The sequence below is a fragment of the Lissotriton helveticus genome, chromosome 10 (genome assembly GCF_964261635.1).
Source record: "Lissotriton helveticus chromosome 10, aLisHel1.1, whole genome shotgun sequence".
Lineage (NCBI taxonomy): Eukaryota > Metazoa > Chordata > Amphibia > Caudata > Salamandridae > Lissotriton > Lissotriton helveticus.
The window spans coordinates 1,168,728,654-1,168,754,746 of record NC_136071.1 but is presented as its reverse complement, the minus strand read 5'-3'; the positions used below and the strand labels follow the sequence as shown (position 1 = coordinate 1,168,754,746).

At 44.7% G+C, this 26,093-nt stretch overlaps 1 protein-coding gene across 1 annotated transcript in view; it reads left to right on the top strand.

The window, feature by feature from the left end:
- The window catches only part of KCNH8 (potassium voltage-gated channel subfamily H member 8), a 938,852-nt gene that overhangs the window by 642,331 nt on the left and 270,428 nt on the right, over positions 1-26,093 (top strand). Inside the window, exon 6 of the mRNA XM_078662854.1 lies at positions 21,686-21,843. Coding sequence (XP_078518980.1) covers positions 21,686-21,843 — 158 coding nt within the window. The remainder of the gene's footprint in view (positions 1-21,685; positions 21,844-26,093) is intronic.

Genomic DNA, 26,093 nt, shown 5'->3' with positions numbered 1-26,093 from the left:
ATAACCCCTCTGAGACCACAACTGCCCGAAATCATGAACCACACCGAAACCATATTGGCTGTCAGTGTATATGGTGACTCTCTTTCCGTTTCCTGCTATGCAGGCACGAGTTAGGGCAATGATTTCTGCTACCTGTGCGGAATGTACTCCTTCCAGGCAAGCGGCTTCCACAACTCCAGTAATGGTACAAACAGCATAAGATGCTCTCAACCGACCAGTATCGTCTCTTAAACATGAGCCATCAACAAAATAAATTTCATCGGGGTCAGACAACGGCTCATCCACAATATCTGGTCTGGGTTTCGTGCATAGTTCAGTCACATCAAGGCAATCGTGGTCTTCACATCCTTCGCCTTCTATTACAGTAGGTAATGGCATTAAAGTAGCAGGATTCAAGACAGAGCATCTCCTGAGAGTCACGTTCTCCGCGGCAAGAATAACTTGCTCGTAGCGCGTGAGCCTACTATTGGTCAGATGCTGCGTCTTCGTCCTGGTCATTAGCAATTCAACTGAATGTGGTACATACACCACCACTGGATGTCCCATCACAATACTCTCGCTCCTTTCAATGCTGACACCCGTTGCAGCAACGGATTTGAGACATCCGGGCAACGCTGCGGCTACTGGATCTAATGTAGCCGAAAAATATGCAACTGGTCTACGGGCATTTCCGTGGGTCTGTGCCAAGACTGACAAAGCACATCCCTCTCTCTCACAGCAATAGAGTGAAAATGACTTCTCGTAATCGGGCATTCCCAGAGCCGGAGCACGACACAAATCGTCTCTCAGCTGCAAGAACGCCACTAGGCATTCTTCGTCCCATGGTACCGGATCACTCACCTCCTTGTGCGTCAGTTTCTGTAAGGGCTTTGCTTTCAGTGAAAAGTTAACTATCCACTGTCGGCAGTAACCCACCATTCCTAGGAACATTCTAACTTCTCTCTGTGTTGTAGGCGCATTCATCTTCATTATCGCCTCAATCCTCTCTGGTGACACCTTGCGTTTTCCTTTCTCTAACCGGTGCCCTAAATACTGTACTTCTGTCAGACAGTACTGCAACTTGCTCGGAGATACCTTATGTCCATTTTCAGCTAAATGGTTCAGTAAGGCAATTGAATCTGCTTTACAGGCTTCCTCTGTCTCTGACGCAACAAGTAGGTCATCTATGTACTGAACCAGAACCGAGTTCTGGGGCAGTACTAGATTTTCGAGATTCTTTTTCAACAACTGATTAAAGATAGATGGGCTATCTGTGAATCCTTGTGGGATTCAACACCATGTTAAAACGCGATCTTCCATTTTAAAAGCAAAAAGATACCTGCTCTCTTCATCCAATGGGATTGAAAAGAAAGCCTGGCAAAGATCTATCACTGTGAACCATTCTGCCTGACATGGTATTTGAAACAGTATCACTGAAGGATTCGGTACCACGGGACAACATGAAACGACTATGTTGTTAATCTTTCGTAAATCCTGCACTATCCTGAATTTTCCGCTAGGTTTCTGTAAACCCATAATCGGGGAGTTACAAGGACTACCCACGATTTCTTTCAGTATTCCTTGTTGTATCATTGACTCGATCACAGGTTTTATCCCCGCAATCGTTTCCTGGGACAATTTGTATTGAGGCGTTCTTGGAAACTCGGCATTTGGTTTTACCAGTATTTTTACCGGTTCTACCCCTTTAATCAATCCTATTTCTTCTCCTGTGAAATCCCATACCTCTGACGCCACTGCTTCTCGTAAGTCTTGGGGAAGATCTTCTACGGTCAGAGTAGGATATAGTTCTACACAGGATTTTGAATTGGCCACCTTAAAGGTAGCATCATCGTCGGTAGTCTGTACCTCCACTCCCTGCGGGGTGCAGTATATGGTGCAGTTCAATTTGCACAACAAATCCCTTCCTAACAGACATACCGGACTCGAGTCACAAACCACAAACTGATGCTCGTTCATATGGTTTCCTATCTTCACAGACACTGGTTCTGTCAAGGGACTAGTCAGCCTTTTGTTCGCGACTCCTACCACTTGAATTGTTTCCCCTGACATCGGCAAGTCTGGAACCACCGCCGATCTCAGAGTTGATCGGGTAGCCCCAGTATCCACCAAGAACGTAGTGGGACACCCTGCCACCTCTGCCTCAACAAATGGCCCTCTTTGATCCACCTCTAGGACTGCCCCGAGGGTACAGTCCTCTTCACTGCTCACACGTTGTCCTGTCAATGGATCAATGTAATAACACTTTTCTTCCTCGATGAATAGAGGCATTTGTTTAAAGACCTTTCCCCCTGTCGCTACCTTCGGTGGCTGTGGGAACTGGGCCCGTGGAGCCGAAGTCCCCCCTTTGACCACCTTGCTACCTGGAACTGTCACCTTTTGAGTCGGGACTTCTTGGACCTGCTCTTCTACTTCTAGCTCTCCATTTTCAGGGTTAAAGGGACACTCGCGTCGCCAATGCCCCACCTGGTGACACTGATGGCACTTTGTCGTTTTCTTTAAAGTGGCAAAGTCTATCCTAGGTCTCTGCCCTTCTTCATTATCTTTGTTCTGACCGTTTGGTTTTCATCCCATCCCCTGCTTCTGCTGGCCACCCTTCCCAGCGGACTGCATTTGCACCACCATCAATTTCTCCTTTAGATTCTTGGCTTTAGAATCTATCTCGTCACTACAGTATCTCGCATAACGTAAAATCTCATCTAGTGGTTTGTTCTGCCAACAGATTAAATGTTGCTGTATCATCAAACAAATATCAGGTCTCAACCCCAAGACAAACTTTGACACAAACTGCCCTATATCTTTGGGATCCATTACATCTAGTCCACTGTATTGCTTGAATGTTTTCAATAATCTTTCATAAAACTCGTGAACTGTCTCCTTGAGTTCCTGCCTCGTTCGGTCTATTTTCACCCAATCTATATCCTGTGGTGGTACCTTATCTTTCAACCAAGCTATTACCCTTTCATACTTTCGCATGACAATCTCGGACGGTCCATTAGTCCGAGCATCCCTCACTGGTTCAGTATTTGGTCATTCAACACTAGTCTTGCACGGGGTCCACAAATCAGATGGGACCACGATGTCAAACAACGTGTTCAAATCGATCCACAATACTTTCGAGATCTTGACAAACCTTTCTACCTGCTTATACCACTCTACTGGATTGTCCCTTAACTTCGGAAATGAGTTGGTAAATGCAGCTAAGTCTCCTCTACTCCAGGGCACATGTACATAATTTCCGTTTGATATTTCTCGCAAAGGGAATGCCTCCATGTGCATTACCCTTCCCTCGGGGGTCATCACATTTGCACTTCGTCTAACTGTGCCCTTTTTCGACCATCTTTCTTCCCATTTGTCCAATTCTCTCCACACTCTTATCCCTGATACCAGCTCTCTTATGTGTGTTTTTAATCCAGTAGTTCTCTTCTCATCTAGATCCTGGTCTGCGTACTGTAATCTGTGGTTACTCTGCAATGCCCTTGTCCTAGATAAATCCACGGCATACCTGTCTGCCAAATCAGTCAGTTTCTCATGAAACGCTCTAGCTTTCCTAGTAATATCCTTTGCCATGAACAATAACTCATCCTGTTCATACAATTCTATCCTTTCCAAAGGCAATGTTCCATCTATTATCTCATCAACATCTGATTTTAAACTAGTAACATTGAGCCTCTTTGCCTTAATTTCAGCTTTCAAGACACTCAATTTAGCTCCTCCATCCGCATCTCTCCCATCCCAGCTCCGAGATCTACGTTTAGGTACTGGCGAGTTATAGGGAGTCCTCCCCTGTTCCCATCTCTCTAGGTCCCATGCCTTTCCATCTTCTCGAGGTGGGTGGTGAAACACTCCTTCACGCCTCATAGCCCCTCTCTCCCCATCCTGGCTAGTTTCACGGGATGCAGGGTAAGATGTTCCATTACTCCCTCTTTCTTCCCTACTTCCCTGTGATTCCTGATTATTCGAGGCGTGGCGGGACCTATCGCTGTTCTCCTTTCTCCAATGTTGAACATCTTCTCCGAGTACATGATGAAGGCACCTAAATCTATTCTGAAAAGCTCGTACCATTTCATCTCCTCCTTTCTCCCAGAGACGGGACATCTCCTCACACTCTACACTCCTACTATTTTGCTCCTGCTGTTCCCTCTCCTCCGTAGGACGTGTAACTCCTCTATTCTCCTGACTTTGGCCTTCCCGCCCCTGACTGCTTTCGCTGGCCCCACAATGAGATACAGTCCCATTACCCCTGCTTTCCCATTCTGGTTCTGTTCTTGATCTATTACTCGGGGTTACTGCGGACCCATCCCATTCCCTCAAATCAGCTCTTAATTCTGTATAGGACTTTGGCCGCGGTCCCCGTAGGTCCATCGGTCCTCTCAGACCTCCCTGTCCTGTGTTGGGACCCACAGATGTATCTAATGGGGTGTTCCACGTTACCGAACCTGGCAATTGCTTCCATGCATTTGTCACGTTATTCCTCCTTTCCATCTCAATCCTTTCTCTATCCAACTGCCTCTGTTCTTCCTCTCTATCTCTCTCTGGGTTATAGATTGATACTATAGGTCCTATGGTAACAGGCACTTGAAGAGCATCTGGCAATCCAAAGGACTCAACCCTTTCGGTGGCTGGCGTTTTCTGCACCACAAACCTTCCCACTACACTCTGTACTGTGCTGGGTTGAGGTGTCTCCCCAACTTTGGTAGGTGTCCATTCCGATATAGGGAGTGGTGTATACCCCTCAATGGCATTCCCATCTTCCCTTGCGAGCCCTCTATCTTCTATCACCCCCACTCTCGGAGGTGGTCTATCCATTAACAATCTGTTTATCAGATTGTCCTCCGACTCGCTTTCCTCGTCTTCTTCCATGAGGTTTCCTCCTCCTCCTGCCACCTCCCTCATCGGATACATTTTTTCCACCTCAATAACCTGTACCCTCCACCGCTTTGCTTCCTCATCCCATTTAGAATCTCGCACTGCTCTTACCGATCGCGTCAGTCTTTGTTGACGCCTGTTCAAATTTCTGTCGTGTGCAGCCCTAATCCATGCGTTAAGGGCCTCAAACTGTGTTGGTCTGGGCGAGGGTTTCAATGAGGACATGGTTGCTTTTAGCCGATGTAACACCTCTAACTTAAACGTCCCGTACCTCGGGAACTGCATTTCCTCATTCCCTTCCGTAAGCTTATTCCAAGCCCCAATCCATAATATCGTATGCAGCCCAACATTCGTTGCCATATAATGAGCTGGTGTACCCTCCGGCGGAGCCTCTTCCCCGTAATAATGTTCACTTCGTTTACGTTTAAAAATCCCTTTCAAACACTTAAAACACTTCATGATTTCGCTCTTTCTCCGCGTTTGTTTACTTCCTGATGATATTCCACCAATCTCAGCCCCGTTCACACTAACTGGCCTATCCGTACGCGACTTTCCTCTGACGTCACTCTAGCCGCCCAACCAGAGCGCGGCTCTAGCTAACGTCACACCAACCGCTCAATCACAGCGCGGCTCTAGCCGACGTCACCCGTCCCCCTTCGCAGCAGTTCCCCTCCTTTCTCAGCTCGTCTCCTCGGTCATGCACGCGTCCCATTCATACTCTGAAAAATGATTACTTCCGTCCAAGCGATCACCTTTCTTGACTGTACGCCCACAGTCTTTCTGTAGTTGTCACCTTAACTTTGGCGAAATGTCTTTCCGTTTACTTCCAGACAATCGCCTTCTCCGATAGGTTACTCACACACACAGTAACTTTCGTCCAGCGTCCGTTACTCATACACTCACTCTTACACTCCCCCTATCTTGGATCCACGGCGGTCAATGGTACCTCGTGACCTCCGTACTATGGTCGACAACTACCCTGGATGTTCGATACACCCAAAACCACTTAAGCTCTGGCCTGAACTTAAGATTTCACCAGTTCACCCGTTTACCAGGTAACCAGCTTACCAGGTTGCGCGCGCTCACAACCTTCTCTCATTCACACTACAGGCATTCAACTCCGCAAGACATTACAATACAAATACAACACAAAACACCGCAATCTGTTCACGCATGACCCTTTTTATACTCACTCTCCTCCGATACTGCTGCTTTTCTCTCACCGTCTGCACCTTTCGGCACACGATTCTTCCGCTGCTCGTTTCTCGACGTCTCGGGGCCTTGGGGTAAACTAACCTCTCTAGATTACCTTCCTCAAGAAGATAACCATCCTCACTCTGCTACCAACTGCTAACGCGGGATTACTGGTTACTAGTTACCTTACCAAATCCCAAACTAAGTCGACTGAATCGTTGGTACCTGTCATTGAGTAAAAGGTAATCTAACAATAAGTCAATCAATTTAAGAACTTACACCACTCTAAATGACCACTGACCAAAATTTAAGTTTCAAAGATTTAATATAAAGTCAAAGATAACTGAAGATACAAACTTCTCAAAATGAGATTCAAAAGATAAATTGGTATCACTATAAACATGAACTTTTTGAATAGTCTGAGTCTGAAAAACAGAATAATGAGTACAACTTCCAACAACATAAGCGTTGCCAAAATGGATACAAGTTGCAACCTCAAAGTCATTACAGAAAAGAAAATTAAGGTTAGTCTGTCCCTACACTATACTAAGTGACATCCCTACTTAACAAGATCTTTACCCCTCTAGGTGTCAGCCGTGGTGACTTCCTAAGAAGATCACGCACTTCTCTTTGTCTCTTCTCTGATAATGGGTCTCTCCTGATCAGCCTATCTGCCTACCCATCCGCTTCCTTAGGCTCCCAAATCAACTGCTCTGCTCTCCTCCCGGGTCGCTTTTCCTAATACCAAATCACATTTCCAATAGAAACGCCCCTTGGGACGCCCCTCACGTGGTACATCTTTGCGCGGTAAACTCCATGATGGTACTCTTCAAGACCCTCGTTATAGTTGACCTTGGTTCCCGGGCTTCTTCTTCAGTGCGCTGATACCCCCTGAAATTCCTGGAAACTCCTACAGGCCTGCGCCAAGCGCCACTGAACAAAGTCCCTTTCATTCGAGCTGATTAAGACCCTCGCACCTGCATACAGTTCGTCCTGCAGTGGGCCTCAAATTCCAGACTCCACCATATCTTTAGGTCATAAAACACACTCAAAGCTCGGTGCTGGACACCTCTCGACTTCTTCCCTAACGAGCACATGGCAGTTCAAACGATATGACATTATCAGTTCAGGCCTACTTGATTTACATGAAGCAGGTCCCTGCACTCTTAAAACATTAACTTGATTTAAACAGCAACATTCTTAACTAGCATACGTTTCTAAAACAACACATCTATAAAACATATATTTCAGACTTAATTTGATAATACATTTGTGGAAGAACCATGTTAACCCCATCTCACATTATTTTAGCAGCACGTTTAGATTTGCTTGTGAATTGCCCTAAGGCCTACACAATATACTGGATTTTTGGAGTTCTATTCAACTCTAACATGATTCCTTTAACATGAGAACATGAGGTTTTCAGATTCATTCCAACACTTCTACATTAATCTCACACAGTTATGATTATTGTTACTCTACTTAAACATTCTATACACTTCACTACTGAATATAAGATACTCTGTGTATTTCACTTCTAAATATAAAACACTCGTGTGCAAAAGCATGTTTAAACTAACTACGTGCTTGTAAATATGGTGCACTTATACATTTTTCAGACTTGTGCTCTCTCAGTGATGTACCTCGATATTCTTACATACAAGTGGTTAGAATGCGCCACATCAACTTACTTTGATGATATATGTGCATGTGCCTGGCCGGCCGGGTCTGCTGGCTCAGTGGATTAATGCATCCACTGCAGGGGTCTGTGTTCAACCCCATGGTCACAGGTTCAAACCCCAGCAGATCCACTCAGCCTTTCATCTTTTCTGAGGTCAATGTGTCAGGCCAGGCTGAAATAGCTTCCCTGGCACACACACAGCCGCACCCGAGTACTTCACAGGTCTTTAAAAGAACATTAACTTGCTAACGAGGCTTTGTTGTGTTTTCACCCCTTCTTAGAGACCCTGCATTTCCACTCTGCCTATAGCTGAGAAGAATTAGCCCCCCCGCCCGATATTTGGCTCTAGTTGCGCCTCTGAATGTGATCTATATCCTAAAAGCCTTCCCATCTTCCAAGTAACCACAAAGAAGTTATCCAACTACCTAGGAAGTTTGGAAGCTTTGAGGTGCACCGGCGTTGAAGGTAACTGACTCTTCCCCTGACATCCCTGCCTCTGCTAGGGTGAGCAGTTTGCATGCAACTTGTTTTGATTTTGTTTGCCATTTTTGTTTTATATATATATATATATATATATATATATATATATATATATATATATATATATATATATATCCTACCAGTGACTTTTACATCCCTATTTTTCATGTGGGCATTTCAATTTTGACATTTCCTTCAAACAAGTTTACGCCTTGTTCCCTTACAGGCAGATTCATCAAACTAAAATCGTCTCGCAAAGGGCCAGATTCTGAGAATCTGGCAAGCGCTATTTTTGCATTTGGGATTCATCATCCCAAATGCAAAAATCGCAATTCTAGAAATCGCTAAATTGCGATTGATTGCATTTAAGGAATCTCAATGTGTGATTCCTTAAATGCAATTCATGAACCATTTTAAAATTGCGAAATCGCAATCTGGGGCCGCTATTTACCACGAAGTCTAACTACGTGGAAAATAGCAAAAAATTTGAAAAATGCACTTGTGTGCATTTTTCAAAGTTTCATGTTGCGTACACACATGCCCTAAGGGCATGTGTGTGCCCAACATATGTGCACACATACATTTCAGGGGTGTAACAGGGTGTCCTTTGGACACCCCTGCAGCCTTGAAATCGCAATCTCAATTTGCGAATCGCTAATTGCGATTAGCAAATTGAGATTGTCTTCCCATTCATTCCTATGGGCCTCTAGCCCCATAGGAATGAATGGGGAGATATTCCTTAATTGCGACTCGCAATTTCTGAGTCGCAATTAAGGAATTATTAGAAATCGCTATTTTGTAAGTGATTTCTTGATGAATAGCATTTTGCGCTTCCTTAATAGCGATTCTGTATTTTTCGCTATTAAGGAATGGCAAAATGTGTTCTTGATGAATCTGGGGGTAAGTCTGATATTGACAATGTCTGCATTGGTTTGTTTGTTAATGTTACTTCTTTAACCCCTTGCGTGCGTCGGACGGCCTCCGGCCGTCCGGCGTCACGGTGGGCGTGTGCGGAGGACGGCCGGGGGCCATCCGAACCCCGCCCACGCCATAAATCACTCGCACCGCGGCGGAATTTCCGCCGCAGTTAAAGGATTAAAAAAAGTTGGTTTAGTATGTTCGTATTTGGTTTTTTACTTTCATAATTTTTAGGAAGTGTTTAAATACTTATGCCTTTCAGTGCTTAATTTGCACACAAAAAAAAGTACCAGGGCCCTCATCGGGAGGCCACTGCAGCTTGCACCACCCATTGCCCCTGCCGGAGCTGCCACTGGCAGGACAACCAACATAACTACTAACCACCACACTCCTACAAGTGTGACAATTCAGTCTAGCCCAGGCACCCAAAGCTATAAGAATGGGCTTGCGCAGCGATCAATAGTCATTTTTTATGTATATTGAATTAATAAACAACTGTTGTTGTGCTCATCTTTAAATTAGACAGACAGTGCCACCCTGTGGTAGGCTGTTCCAAGCCCGGGTGTTGACAATTAAGTGCTGGTGCTGAGAACCAGAAACCACCGGCTCCAATTATGCATTGACGCATCTCGAGAGAAAAGACTACTGCTTTACACCATAGATACCAGAGTCCGCATCATGGTCACTTGCAATGGCTCAGCGCAGAGTCAGGCGCCTGTCTTTTGCGTTTGAGAAATCTAAAGTTCATACATATAACCGCGGATTTGTCAGAGTAAAGCATGAACTTTAGACAGAACAAGTCAGAAACTGTGAGTAGAGATTACCTCTCTCTAGTTTCAACGCTGCCTAAAGTTCAAGCATTCACTCCTAGAAATTTTTAGTTATCTGTATGAACGTTGAAAGCCTCCGATGATAAAAACAGGCGCTCGGCTAATCGCTGAGCCGTGGGGCTGATCATCATGAGATGGTCCAAGGGGTTAAGCCTAGGTTTTTACAATTAAACTCTGTTTTGACCTAGTTAGATGCTGTGTTAAGTTGATAGCCCCCCTCCTTCCAAATGGCAATCCTAACTCTCCCACAGGCTAGAGAAGACTTACCAGCTTCCTGGAGCCACCTGAAGCTTGACTTGGCCTTCAAGGACCATCTTATGCCTGGAGCGACACAATGGACTTGCAGACAGGAGTTCACATCTTATGTCGCCTTCTTTTGTAGACCTCTTGTAGGCTACTAAGTATTTCCTGGTGTTATCTTATTCAAACCACCAAACGGAAAACCATCTCTCTCTAGTAACTCATTCTACGACATACAAGGGGGAAACCTTGTTTACAACGCGGGGATTACATCGCGATGCCATTACATCGCGGTTTTTACAACGCAAGTCGTTACAACGACTTGCGCTGGATGGCGCTCTAGGACAAGGAATAGTATAGTTTACTATCCAACACCTTCCATACGGTACGTAGACTGGAGTTGGAATAGTAAATTATACTACTTCTAAGTCCAGTGCCCTCCAACGCATGTCATTGTAACGACCTGCGTTGTAAAAACCGCGATGTAAATGTATGCGTTGTAACGTCATACATCCCACACAAGGTGTCAAAATGGACAATCATGGATGATTCCCTGAAAATCATATGGTCATGGGATTCCAAGGAATCAGCTCTGGTCGGTGTTCTTTTTAAACCACATACCATCGATAGGAACAAGGTGGAGGACAGGACGCTGTGATCTAAGCAGTGGCGCGGAATCACGCGCCACGTGTCAGCGAGCCAGTAAAAGGACTTTTACTCACCTGAGAGGTTATATCACCTGGTGAAAAAGGCAGTAGGTGTATGGGAGGAGTCTTGCAAGCAGAGAGTAATGAGGCTAGGACATATCTAGAAAGGATGTTAGAGCCACACATGTGTCCCACAAGGCCTTAACCCACAGGCACATGCTTGCAAAACTTGTAAGGGAGTGGAAATGCTCTTGTCTGTACAGTAAAACTGTATTTATTTATTTAGTTTTACTGTGAGTTTTTTGCCTTTTAAATGTCCCTGCCTGTAGACAGCCCTTGTAAGAAGTGCACACCATGGACACTCTATCTTCATGGCTTTCTTGGAGGTTGGAGAAGGGTTTCCTCCTGGTCTGTCTGCCTAATAAGCTTCAGTTTTTGATGCTGCATCCTGACAAATCCCTTGACCATTTTTGCTTCTTTTTTTGTCTGTCGCGCCTCAGCCTCAAGCATGAAATACATCCAGAGCACAGCAGGCCAATCAAAAAACACACAGTAATTATGGGCAAAATTCCAGTAACTATCTGTCAAACGCAGTCCGTCCCTTCTGCAGGCATCACACTGCATGAGGGGAGTCGAGAGGAGCAGCCATGAGCCCAATTAGAGACAAGCGTGCCTGCAAAAATAAATAAAAAGTTAAAAAGTGTGCCTAATTAATTTTTACAGAAAGCAAAACAACAAAAGTGATGAGAGCGCAGGGAAACAAAGGGGGCCAGGGTGGTAGAAATACAAAAGAAAAGAAGGCTGGCTTGTTAAGTGGTGGCTGGGGACCGGTGGTATGGCTGAGAAAGCCAAATCCATTTACGTAATGTTTCGGAGTGATGCTAAATTTCTCTTGACAGGGCTGGTTTCTCATCTGAAGCTTGCAAATTCAGAGGGCAGCGATTTACTAGCTTGGTGGACAGCAACAGCGCTGCAGCGGCGGTTCCTCAGCAATGGCGGAGGAGCGTCGTCCCGCCTGCAAAAAGCCAGAAAACAAAAAATAAAGTGATAATAAAACAACTTCATTATAATTGTATTTTTCGCTGTCTGACAGCCGACGTGAGCATAGAGCGGGGCGGGGCCAGGTTAACAGGGCAGACTGGTCCTGGGAGGAGGAGTGGTAGGTGCAATTAAGTGCGCATGTCGGTTTGGCCAGCCGCCTTGGGGTGGAGAAATGGCACTGCCCTCAGCAGAGCGCAAAAGCAGCCCACTTAGGCCAATCCCCATGCTGCTCTCATGCTTGGTATAGCATGAGAGCAGAGTCGGGAATGGCTGGGGACTGTGGGAGCCTGTGTCGGCAGCAGGGGAGCACCGAGGTGTCTGGCAGAGTAAGGTAAGTCTATTTTTCATTAGGCCTCCCAATCATGCCTCCCCGTGCACCACCTCCTGAATATCGAGCAGGAAATATTGTTATAACTTAAAATCGTAGCTAAAATATTAAGGACAAAAACATCGACAGATAAGAAGGTATGGATTTTTGACACCTAACTACGTATATATGTACCAAGACACTATAAACATCGTAAAGGTACGTCAATTTGGAGTTAAGAATAGTAAATCTAGGCTACCCTGTATGCACTTATCTTTCGACATTTTGGTTCTCAGGATTTTGGTTAAGATATTAAGGTATGAAGATATTCTTGTACTCTGTATTCCAGACTACGGCTCTTCAGAGAGCCACCTTCCAGAGCACGGGTGTTGTGGTTTCAATGGCCGGTCCAGGCTAGGGGATGGAGGCAAAAAAGAAACTGAGCTAAAATGGCATGAAAAATAAGATTGTGTGCATTTTCAGTCATTAGATTCCTATAGGTGTCAATACAGCAGTTGCATGCATGGCATACGGTTTGATTCCACCAAATGCAGCCTTGGCCTTAATAGTGGTAAATCAAATAGACATCTGTAAAAGACCATGGGGTGAGGGCCTATTCTTGAATGGCTGGCTGTGGGGAAGGCGGTGAGTGGGCTCCTAGTGGAACTGGTGAGATGGAAGATTGCGGGTGTCTAAAGGAAGATAGGATGCCACAATTTGGAATTCCCAGCCCCCTTTGGCACTGGATGACCATTACATCCTCCAGGGGCTCCCTGCATGCCTAAATCCAGAACCAGCCTCTCAGAGACGTATTGCAGGCTGTTTAAGGGTCTCTCTCTATGACTAGGGTATTGCCCTAGGCCTTTGTCTTAAAGCAGAGCTCAGGCATGTGGCTGCTTCGTACTGGGCTAAAATCAGGACATGGAAGTGTGCACAGATAAACTAAAACAAGTAGTGAAAAATACTACAAGTTTCAATTAACATCATTTTTATCAGACTTCAAAACAATCATCTAAAAAATTATGTGGCACGGACAGCGGACCCCGTGCTGTCCATCTCCTACTAAATAATGTCCACCAAGGCCACAATATCAGAGTTATCAACCACTTTATACACATAAAAAAAGTAATGTGAGTGCATAGAAGTGAGTGGATTAGTAGGGGTGTGCTTGACATGTATCTGCTTGAGTGTTGTCATGCATTTTTATAGTTTTTACCATTCTGAAATAACTCACCTATGTCTCAGCCCAGTTGTAGAGTTGACGGTTGTTGCAGGAAAAAGACTTCCGACTACACATGAGTTCTAAGTTATTCCAAGTTTGCCATTAACAAGGGCGTTTAACTTTCCATCGCAATGGCCAAGAGTGGCTGAGTTAGGGTGCTCTGGGCCCTAATACAAGCAAAGTCTAATCAGTCACAATCATACCCTTAATTCAGCCATGGGTGGGTTCACTGCTGCCCTCAAGCACCTGCTCCCTGGTGCACATGTTGCACTAATGATAGCCCAGCCCTAAGGCCTAGGCTTTCACAGGCACATGCATCAAAGGATTTTGTGATCACAAACGGTGCGAATCGCAAAAATTGGCCGCTTGCGATTGCAAAATCCGGGTTTGGAATGCATGAAGTGTGAAGGCCCTCGCAATTTGAGAATTCGCAAGTATTTGCGAATTCTCAAATTGCGATTGCATTTAAGGAATCGCATTTTGCGATTCCTTAAATGCAATGCATGAAACTTTTAAAAATTGCGATTTCGCAATTAGGGGGAGCAAATTACCATGAGGTTGACCCTCATGGTAATTTGCGAAAACTTTGAAAAATGCACTTTTGTGCATTTTTCAAAGTTTCATGTTGTGCACACACATGCCCTTAGGGCATGTGTGTGCACAACATATGTGCACAGATTGGTTTCAGGGGTGCAACAGGGTGTCCTTTGGATGCCCCTGCACCCTTGAAATCGCATTCTCAATTTGCGATTTGCTAATTGCTAATCGCAAATTGAGAATGTCTTCTCAATCATTCCTATGGGCCTTTAGGCCCATAGGAATGAATGGGGAGGTATTCCTTAATTGCGACTCGCAATTTGCGAGTCGCAATTAAGGAATATTAAGAAATCGCAATTTATTTAGCGATTTCTTGATGCATTGCATTTTGCAATTCCTTAATTGCGATTCCTTATTTTTCGCAATTAAGGAATCGCAAAAAGCAATATTGATGCATGTGCCTATCAGTGACTTGTTGACGTACAGATGGAGGTGGGCGAGCCACTGCAAGGTCGAGCCAGGCTCTAGCAACCCATGTCCAAAACTAATGGCTATAGCTACTGAGCATGTAACAGGTGGAACCAGGTTTGAACACCAGCAAATCTCCCTCTGCGGGGAACAAAAAAGGTGTAATTTTGTGTGTCTGGTGTGAAGAGCTCTTGCGTTCTTGGGCAATATCAGTGCTATCTAAAACTGCCAGAAATACATGTGGATTCTGCGTGTCACCCGCGTTCTAATCTCATCCGCCCAAGAATTAAAGACAAAGCGTTAACCTTTAGTGTCAGCAAGAGATATCCCTGTGCTGTGTTATGTTATGCAGATTTGTAGAGTGCAGTATCACATGGGAGGGTGTCCTGGCACTGAGCAGGTGTGAGTTAGCCACAACTAGGACCTAGTGGCCAGGTCTTCGGCTTCTCGAGCCTCTGGCTTGGCTCTCCGGGGTTGATTCACAAAACTAACTTGAGACAAAATCATAAACTTACTACTTTTGGTATTCACAGAAGTTAGGATTTTGTCTTAAGTTTGTCTTAAGATAAACTTAAGACAAACTTGAGACAAAATCCTAACTTCTGTGAATACCAAAAGTAGTAAGTTTAGGATTTTGTCTCAAGTTAGTTCTGTGAATTGGGCCCTCCCTGTTTATGCATTGGCTCGCCCACCTCTAGGTACCTGCAAAAGAGTCTTCGGTGCCTAGCTGCGCTACTGAGCAGCACCGCCCTCTTCATTTACCCGGTAATAAGATATGCCCCTGAACAGAGCAGTAATTAATATATTTTTAATGTTTGTGGAAAGTCACTTAGACAAAATACATTTATAATAATTGACTGTGGCGCTGGATTTTGTGAGACTTTTACACAAATGAAAAATGGGCCAAAGGAGAGGCGCTGGAGGTGTGTGTGGGGGGGGGGCATTAGGCATTCTTAAGCCCCTGATGTTCTCTGTCTCTCATCTGCAGAGAGAAAGCGAGCGCCTCGTCCACCAAAGCTTCCGCGACAGCATCAGTTCAAGGCAAGCTGCCCCCCCCCCCCTCCCCCTTTCCTTCTCCCTCCCACCAGCACCCCCCTTTGCACCCCCCTCTCTGCGTGGTCTGGCCTTGCCAGGGGCAAGTACAGCGCGCCGCGTCCATCAGCATGCAGCGCTCACTGACTGCTGCTTCACACTGGCAGAAACAGGCCTCAATCCACCCAAATAACCAGGGAAGCGGAAGTGACGTCACTCACGAGTTGACCCTGAAATAATGACAACACTGTGATGGTCCTCACTTTTAGTCCTCTTTTTGAGTCTAAACCTTAGCCCCTGATCCATCTCTTATTTTCTGCTGAAGGATAAAGGGGGGGGGGGGGGGGGGGAAGCAGCACAAACTCTGCTACATAGTGATTGTCAGAGTGGCAGGGTTTTCACCCAAAAAATGGCTGCATCCGAAGGGAAGGAACTACTTGAGCGGAGAAACATGTTTACAGGAAACAGGTGGTATTGCGGGTGGAATTTCAGCCAGTCACTCTGAGGGCTGGGCATGTATGCTAAACTGGGGACTCTCTGCCAAGACCCAGGGAGTATTCTTGCCAGCATGTGGTTTCTCCCTTCCCAAACCCTCAACATCTCCATCCCTCTTGAATGCCGACCCTCAACAAATTAAGGTTGGGCCCCTCAATATAAGATCCCTACAAAAACACCACATGGAAGTCCATGAGCCACTGACAAGCTATACCTTAGATATTCTATTTCAGACGGAAACCTGGCTACGAGACGACATGGATTCGGTCATCAACCTAGCCACCCCCATAGGATATTCGACATACACGCTAAATAGACACGCAAGGGGAGGCGGGATAGCGATGATCGTCAAGTCCCACTACACATGCCAATTCACCAAAATTGGATATTGAAGGCAGTGAATGTGCCCGCTATAATGTCAAAATTAACCCCCAGCTCACCCTCGTGGGTATCCTAATTTACAGACCCCCAGGTTTAGATAGTAGCTTTATAAAATCGCTCCTCGAAAATGTGTGTTCTCTGGTTACTGGAACAGCGAATTTCAATATAGTGGGTGACCTAAATATTCACTTTGACCTTACCACTGACAACAAGATAAGCACTCTGTTAGCTGACCTGGCCGCTTTTCAGCTCTGTCAGCTCGTTAGTGGTTCCACACACAGAGGCGGCCATCTTCTAGACCCTATCTTTTCTAATATGACCGATGTCACCGTAGAGGCCCCCATCCCCATGACCTGGACAGACCATCTATTGGTGATTATGACAGTGCCCATTGGGGGCGCTCCTAATATTAGACCCGCCCAGCAAGCGCTGAAACGGCCGTGGAGGAAGCTCCGTCTCGAAGACTTTCACGCACTCCTCATATCTGACCCCCCTAAAACCAGTGAGGATCCTGACCAGGGGTATGGGGGTTTCTGTAACTGGATAAATCAGGCCCTCGATGCACTGATACAGGCTAAATGGATTAGGGCGCGTTCACAGGAATCCAGTCCCTGGTATAATGAAGAGCTCATCTCCCTTAAGAAAGAGTGTAAAATAGCCGAGCGCAAATGGAGAAGAGATTATGATCCTACACTCTCTACATCCAGGCACAAAAAAGTTATCATCGTACCATCTGCAGGACCCGAGCTACTTACTACGCAACAGAAATTAGCAAAAGTCAGAACGCCTCTAAAACCATCTTCAAAATATTAAAAGAGCTTAGTGTTAAAAAAACGGTAGAAAAATCTAACACCTCACCCACACTGTGCGAGAACCTGGCATCTTTTTTCATGGATTAAATTCACAAAATATGCAATGCCTTCCCAATCGCACCACACCTCAACCCCTCAGTCACTATGACCACGCCCAAACTTACCAACATACCTGCGCTCAGTCAAGATGAATTTCTTAAAGTCTGCAATAAAATCAAGTCAGGCTCACCTGCAGACCCTCTAAAGCCAGCACAATTTAGAGTAGCAGACTGGACAGTACTTGGCCCGCTCCGAGACATTATAAACTCGTCCTTCTCCACTGCCAATATTGCATCCAGATGGAAGCAGGCCTGGGTCTCCCCTATCATAAAAAAACCTACGTTAGACCCAAATTTACCCGAAAATTTCAGGCCTATTTCACTGCTCTCTTGGCCAGCCAAAGTGGCGGAGTCCCATGTCAACACCATCCTGACCAATTACCTGGTGTATAATTCTACTCTAGACAGGTCCCAACATGGCTTCCGTGCTGGACACAGCACCGAAACGGCCCTACTGAGTGTGACGGAACATCTCCGGACCATATTGGACTCCGGCGAGACAGCAGCACTGATTCTTTTGGGAAACATCCTTTACAACGAAACTTTTACAACGCACTACCATTACGATGCAACTTTTACAACGCAAACCATTACAACGCATAGCGCTGGGGGGCGCTCTAGGATAGGGAATGTATTTAATTTACTATCCAACACCTTCCCTACTATCCACGGGGACTGGAGTTGGAATAGTAAATTAAATAAATCACTATCCAGCGCCTAAAAGCACTATGCGTTGTAATGGTATGCGATGTAAAAACCGCGTTGTAAAGGCATGCGATGTAAAAGTATGCGTTGTAACGTCATACATCCATTCTTTTAGATCTCAGTGCTGCCTTTGATACGGTCTCACACGAGGTGCTGTTGTTCAGGGTTGAGGAGGCAGGAATATCGGGACAGGCCCTCAATTGGCTTAAGGCATTCCTATCGGGGAGATCTTTCAGGGTCTCCACCCCGCCGTTTCTCTCTAAAGAGTGCCCCATTAGACAAGGAGTGCCCCAGGGTTCTGCACTCAGCCCCACGTTGTTTAATATTTATGTCCAACCGCTGGCGGAGGTAGCCAGGAAACGTGGGCTGTCTCTAGTATCCTATGCTGACGACACCCAGCTAGTGGTAACATTGAAGGATGAGGGCCGATTGAGCGCGCAGAATTTCAAACAGAGCCTCTCCGACATTACTAGCTGGATGACGTCAAACTACTTTCAGCTTAACACCGGCAAGACGGAGGTCTTGCTGGTGGGTAAAGAGACAGCGGCCTGGGGAAACAAATGGTGGCCTGAGTCACTTGGCCAACTGCCCGACCCTAAAAGTCATGTGAAAAACCTTGGAGTATGGGTGGATTCCGCCCTTAACTTCACCCATCAGACGAAAAAAGTTGCTGCCACATGCTTTGGGATCCTGCGGAACCTTAAGCCGATCTTAAAGTTTTTTTACCCCCAGACACGTCAGCTCGTGGTACAGTCAGCCATCCTTTCACGGCTGGACTACGCAAGCTCCCTACTGTTAGGGGTAAACGTAGCGGAGAAAGTAAGACTGCAACGAGTCCAGAATGCCGCAGTAAGAGCATTAACGGGTCTCCCCCGACATCAGTCAGTGGCAAATACTTTAACTAAACCCCACTGGCTCCCGGTGGAGAAGAGGATCCACTTCAAGACCCTATGTCTCGCATTCAAAATCTTGAAAATGGCCTCCCCACCTCTGCTACGTCCACTTCTTAAAGCATACGTGCCCCGACGTACTTTGCGCTCGGAAGGTCAGAACTTGGCAGTCGTCCCCCGTATCAAGCTAGCCCGGATGGGTGGATGCTCCTACCGGTATCTTGCAGCTAAGCTCTGGAATGCTCTGCCTTCCCAGATTCGGGGACTGAACGATCTTCTGTATTTAAGAAAGGCCATAAAAACCCACCTCTTCTGCTAAACGATGTTATGTAAAATGCAAATTTCTTCTGCAGCTGTCCTCCCTCCTTCTCTGGTAAAAAGCGCCGGGACGCCCCTTTGCTGGGGCAGCCGAGCGCTATATAAAACCATATAATATAACATAACATACACGCGCGATGTATTGCATTGTATTGTAATTGCAATTGCATTTATGTAGCGCTTACTACCCCTGACGAGGCGTCAAAGCGCTTTTTTTGGCAAGTAGCACGCTACTCTGGAACCCATAGAGGATTAGTGTTGAATTAGTATAGTGAAACATGCAAGTACATTTTAATTGGTGGATGGGTTAGTCAGTTATTTGGATTTGGAATGATAGCAGAAAGATAGAGGAGGACAAAGGTTTGTATTTATATAGCTCTTGTTGACGCACGCTATTCAGGAAGCAGAGTAAAGGATTAGGGGTGAATTAATATGGAGAAATATGAAAGTAATCTCAGTGGTGGATGTTAGTCAGTTATTTGGAGTGAGAAGGATAGCGGAAGGATAAAAGGGGAAGAAAGGTTTGCATTCATATAGCACTTGTTACCCCTGATGGGGTATTGTAGCACGCCACTACGGAACCCATGAAGGATTAGTGGTGAATTAGTATAGTTGAATATGGAATTTGAGAAGTGAACATGTTAGTCTGTTAATTTTGACTGAAAAGGATAGTGGGGGGATAAAAGAGTGAAGGTTTTTTTTGTGGTTTTTTTTTAGGTCTTAGCAGTAGGAGGAGGCTTTTGGATGAGTAAAAAGGAGTTTTGGAGGGGATGAGTCAGAGGGAAGAGTTTAGAAAGGTTTGTTTCGGGGATAGGTATAGTAGAAAGAGGTATCAGATGATACAAGGAGGGGTAGAGTGGAGAGAGTCAAGAAAGGGTTATTTTGGGGATCATAGTAGTGGCATGGGGACTACAACAATCTTTCCAGGGAACCCACCCCCATTTCCAAGACTTCTTTCTTGGAGGTAACTGAGCCAGACATGTGGCTGTCTAGTCACTCTAGATACCACTTTAACTGGCCGATAAAATCTTGTGCTGCTGGGGGCATTACAATTTTATACTTGTGTTAAAACTGTTTTTTTTTTAAACATATGTTTTGTAAGTCTTTAATTGTCTTGCCACTTGCTATGTTGATACAACGCATACCCTGTGCGTACTTGTCTCAATGTGTTGCCTTACTGGGTGAGCTTTGCAAAACTTTCAGTACATTGGTCCATCCTTTTAGGTATTGATGATTGGGATGATTGGGGACCCTTCACCCCGAACAAGAAGTCTATAGCCTCTACTTCCCCATAGCTGATGACAAGTTTCTGCAGTGAACTTGTTTTCACTGTGCTTTCCCTATCTCTCTCTCGCTCTCTCACTCTCTCGCTCTCTCTCTCTCTCTCTCTCTCTCTATCTATCTCTCTCTCTCTCTCTCTCGCTCTCTCTCTGTATATATATATATATTTATATATATATATATAGATATACATATATATATATATATTCACATTCAGTGAAATTCTTCAGTGACTACCAGGAGTAGTCTACCAGGTGTCCAACAATTAAACATTAACACAACGTCTTCCAAAGAAGGCAAATAGACTGTACTCTTCCTTTATTCTTTTATTCTTTTGTTCAAGATTCTTTTTTTTTAAACCACAACACAAAATTAATAGCCAGCCGAAGCGGCGCGTTTCGTCCCAGCAGGACTTTTTCAAGGCTTAGTATTTAAGAAGAAAAGCGTACGAGATACTGAAGTACAAGGGAATATTGAGTGCCCCAAAGTAAGTGAAATGTAGCTCGCCAATGTGGGCCGTGGTCTGGAATCAGGAAATGAGTCAGAGCCGAACATCTCGGTGAGCTTGACTTTAACTTTGAGTATATAATCGAGCTCACCGAGGTGTTCAGCTCCGACTCGTTTCTTGATTCCAGACAACGGTCTGCATTGCCGAGCTACATTTCACTTATTTTGGGGCACTCAATATTCCCTTGTACTTCAGCCTCTCGTACGCTTTTCTTCTTAAATACTAAGCCTTGAAGAAGTCCCATTGGGACGAAACGTGCTGCATCGGCTGGCTATGAATTTGTGTTGTGGTTTTAAAAAAAAGAATCTTGAACAAAAGAATAGAAGAATAAAGGAAGAATACAGTCTAAATGACTTCCTTGGAAGACGTCATATTAATGTTTAATTGTTGATCACCACAAATTACTAGAAACTTTCAAATTGTATATGAAAATATATGTGTGCTGAGCCAGTCTGCTCTCTGTGCTTTTGGTTTTCCAATCAGTGGGGATGTAGGTAGGTCACATTCCCGGCTCTTAGCCCTATTTTCTGCACTTTCACTAATATATACTAGGCTTACTGGTGCATGTCTTTGTTGCCTTGACCTTCTGCTTTCTGTGGTGCCACATCAATTCTACGCCTTCTTTCTAGTGCTGCTAAAAGTGTGTTATCAAAGGTAGGCATGAGATGAAAAATACGTCAGAGCTGATTTTGTCTTTTTCCCCTCTCTCTCTCTTCTCTCTTTCTGCCAAGCAGATATCATATTAAATTTCCGAACAACCTACGTCAGCAAGTCTGGTCAGGTAATCTTTGAAGCAAGATCCATTTGCATCCACTACGTCACCACCTGGTTCGTGATTGATTTAATCGCTGCACTACCCTTTGATCTTCTATATGCTTTCAATGTCACTGTGGTGAGTATACAGCTTCTACTCTTCCGAGGTATCTTTTTCTCCCCCATACCAACTTGCTTCTTCCGTAAACTAGACGGAGAGTGAGCCCTGGAAATGTGTCCCTTCCCGCGTATTCCTTGTGGGCCCAAAGTGTTTCTGAAATGTTTTTTGGGGGGAGGAGTGTGGGGACTGAGGGCCTTCATTAGAGATATAGTGGGCAGCCAACCAGCATTGGGGGGGAGTGGGTGGTCATAACCTTTGCACCTTGGAGAATTACAGTCCACCATGTTTAGAGTTCTATTCCTGCCTGGCAGAAATCACTCACAGGAGCCGTGGTTACGGCGGCTCTTCAAGGCATTTTAGTTTCTACTGAGCAACCACCATGCTTCATGCAGCTGTTCGGCAAAATGGTTTTTTTTAAAACTCCCAAAGCAGAGATATGTTTAAAAAAAAAAAAATAATGACCATAGCCCAGTGGGAGTTTTCTCACAGGGTGTGGAGACCATTTTTCTTTTTGTGACTGCCTGACTTTTCCTGGCAGACCTAAATAGAAAAAAGCACCTCAGAACCTCCACCCTCAATAGTGTGGACAGTTCTGAAGTATTTGCATTGATGGTCCCATATCCGTCAGGCTGTCGGTGTAAGGTTTCTGCCTGTGGTGCCAGCGGGGGTTCAGCCAATAGAAACATGACACCATGCCTGCTTCTAAATAGAGTGAGGCAACCATCAGTTTGGTGGACAGGGCACTCACTCTGCCACATTTGTGCCAAAGTACCCTGTATGCCACACTTTCAATGAGTCCCTAAGAGTGTAAAATTGTTTTTGGGGTGCAATGAGGACTGCTACTATGTTGGTTGCTCTAGGGCATTAATGACCATAGAAAAAGCCAATAGTGGTAGTTATGGGCCTTTTAATCACAGATTGGTCCAAGTTATAGTAGAGAGGGAACAGGAGGGCAAGGGCTAATAATTAGAGTTATTGACTGATTCCAAGGTAGAAAGTTCCAATAGCACTCAAAAGGCTCTGCTCCGTCTGTACTATGTCCACATGTATTTCCTTCCTATTAATAGTCAACTGTATGTGTTGAGTGCTGCAACTGAGGGTCCATACCAGCAGTTATGGACTGCATTCCATGCATTGGCTGCCATCTCATTCTAAGGATGTGATTGGCTGCCTCACTCTCAACAATCCAATGAATGTTCTTATCTGTGTCTTTCCCAGGTCTAGCAGAGCATGCTAAGAGCAAAAAGTTATGGCCTCTTCAGGGACGTCACTTTGAGGCCGTCCCTCTGTCAGGACCTCCGAGGCTGTGGTCATTTTGCATCGTCAGGCATTTGTGGGCCCCCTTCTATCGGGGAATGGGGTGGCAAAGGTGGTACAGTAGCTGAGATATTAGCTCAATGAAGAGGGGTCTGGGACAATGAGAGGCGCGGTGGGTGAGGTATCAGTACCGTAATCCCAAATAACTGCTTTGGACTATTGCCAAAGGAATGTTGGGCCAAATGACCCAGAACCAAGACTGGCCAACTAACATTGTGGTCATTGTTGTTGAAACTGGATTATGTGCTGATGAAAAATGGCATGCCCACATTAGCCATGTTTCTCAAAGGATAAACATGCGATTTCTGGTATTGTATATGTTGATTTTACTGCGCTTATGGCAATATGCGCCAGAATGGACGCTGGTGTCTCCATTTTGCACAACGTTCGACCATAAGTGTACAGTGGAAGTAGAAGGCTGTCCATCTGGGGCATATGATCAACATATGCAGTGGATGACCCGCAATATGCTGGAATGTGGCATCTGCATACCAAGATGCCAGTATCTGAGCACATTGGGAGAGTCTTCATGCACCTTCCTCCTGCACTCACTAGCTGTGTTTATGACCCTCTTAGTTTTTAGAGTATTAGTTGAGTATTGGTAGATTGTGTACCTCATGTGAAGTGATGTGCCACCTTGCCGTGATGTTCCCCCCTAGCTCTCTGACACAAACCCTACACTCCCTGTGCCGTATCTTGCTTAAAAAACTGAGTGCAACTTGGAAGGTGATATGTGTGCATGTCTGTGTGTGTGTGATTGCTCACAATTGAACAAAGGAGGGAGGTTCAAACACTGCCTAGGTATTTGTTTTACCATGAGGGCACTAACAGTAAGGACCAGGAGCCAGGAAGAACAAGCATTTAAAGTAATAGTCCACATTTTCAATATTATACAGTTACTAAGTGGGACTTCATTATGGAGATGAGTGGGATTCTTGCCACCGCTTACCCACAACTCATGTAGGTAAAGGACGACTCTGGCGCTATCACAATGATCATATTTGGCATTAAGAAAGATTCTTGTTTCTCTTCTTTGGAACAGCAACCTCTAATGTTCCATAGTGGATTTCTTTTTCACTTCTTAATAAACACTAGTAGTAAGATGTACAAATACAGGTATTAGGCAAACACTCACCATAGTCAGCCCTGTGCCTTTGTTGAAATGTTCAGCTCATGTCAGTGATTCAGTGACAGACATATGGAAAGGTAGACAAAGGACCAAACATGACATATGTAGGCAAGAGGAGAAATAATTTCAGGGAGTGGTTAAAACATGAAAAAAAACAAATAGCACGTTGAATGGGAAGTGGTGTAATATGGAGAGAGAAAAACAGTGTACAATGGGGAGGGAAACTCTAAGGCCCTCATTCATACAAAGAAAGAACATGATGATAAAAAAAATTCTGATAAACATGTAAAGAAAATATCCATGGTTAATATGCTGTGCTCCAGAGACGAATGAAATAGTAAACCGAGGAGTGTTCTTTCAACCCACACAATGCTTCTCGAAACAAGAATAAACTGCCTTCTTCCCTAAAATCTGAACTGAACCCAGTATTATCAAGGCGACATTATTCCACAACCCTTTAGTGTACGCCAATGGTTCATTCATTAAAGAATATTTGCAACTCCTTCTGCAACAGTAGTGAGGTCAACACCAACCCAAGCAAGTAAGATCAGTACATCAGACATTGTGTCAAAAATACATCCAATGACAGAGTAACAATTGCAATTCTGTTTGATGGTGCACTAAGAACAAGTCAACAGTGGAAAACCACTAGGCCATTCCACGCACCCAAATGTTTCAGTTATAATAGGTAGAAGATACTTATCCACCTAGTCCTTAGGCTTAAGATCTCTGATGTCAACCCGCATACATAGCAAGCAGTTGTGCTTAAAGACAACAATGATAGGTAACAACAAGTCCTATAACTTAATTTGCTTGATTACTCCATCTTTATCATTATTTAACCTACTCTTTTCACTGTATTCTCACATGAAGGGGAACACTCCTTACTTGTTGAACCTTCAGTGGTGACAATTGTACAATTGTAAATTAAAATTAAATTTAAATACATTTGTAGATTTATTTAGAGCAGCTTATCATCCATGAGGGTATCCAGGCGCTGTCTATGGGCACAGAGAGATTAAGTGATTTGCCCAGAATCACAAGATATTGAGCTGAGACTCGAACCCTGCTCTCCAATTAGCAGCTCTGACCGCTGCACCACATCGTCTCCCATGTTCTAACTGAACAGTTAAATGCAGGAAGCCTTTCTCCAGCCACAGCCATTACTTGCCCCCTAGCCCCCAATTTATCTCCAACTCAGCCATATATATCAATCTCCTTATTTTTGACATACTCTTTCTCAATTGAACACTCAAATTATATCTTTTGTTTGAAGTGAAATATCTAAAAAGCTCAACTAAGTACCTCAATATCCCTAAACTTGCGATCTCACAAATCTTTTTGCCACACTTTGATCATATAGTTGTAGGCAGATATTATAGTATGCCAAGACTCTCAGTCCACCAGAACGTCTGCCGTCACCTACCCAATCTCCTTCTCATACATGGAATCCTCATTTTCTGCATCCTGACATGAATCGCTCAATACTTGAAGTACACAGTGCATGTTGTCCTTTGCTTTCACATGTTCATTGCCGCTACTGCGGCTCATTGACACATTCAGACTTTTACCCATCCCGATGTAATACCCTGCTTTTCTTCACTTAGTTTAAATAAAACTTTACTCGGAGTGCACTGTTCAGCAGCAGTTTTATGATATATCTAACCACACCTAATGAACTCCACTCCTGTAAATCTCCTTTTTCTTTAGCTATTTTCCGCGTACTCCATTTTCACCGGAGTCTTCATCTCTCTTATTTTATTGGTCTTTTAGAAAGTGTACACACTTGGATGTGAATTCTATATCCAGTTCATCTGTCTAC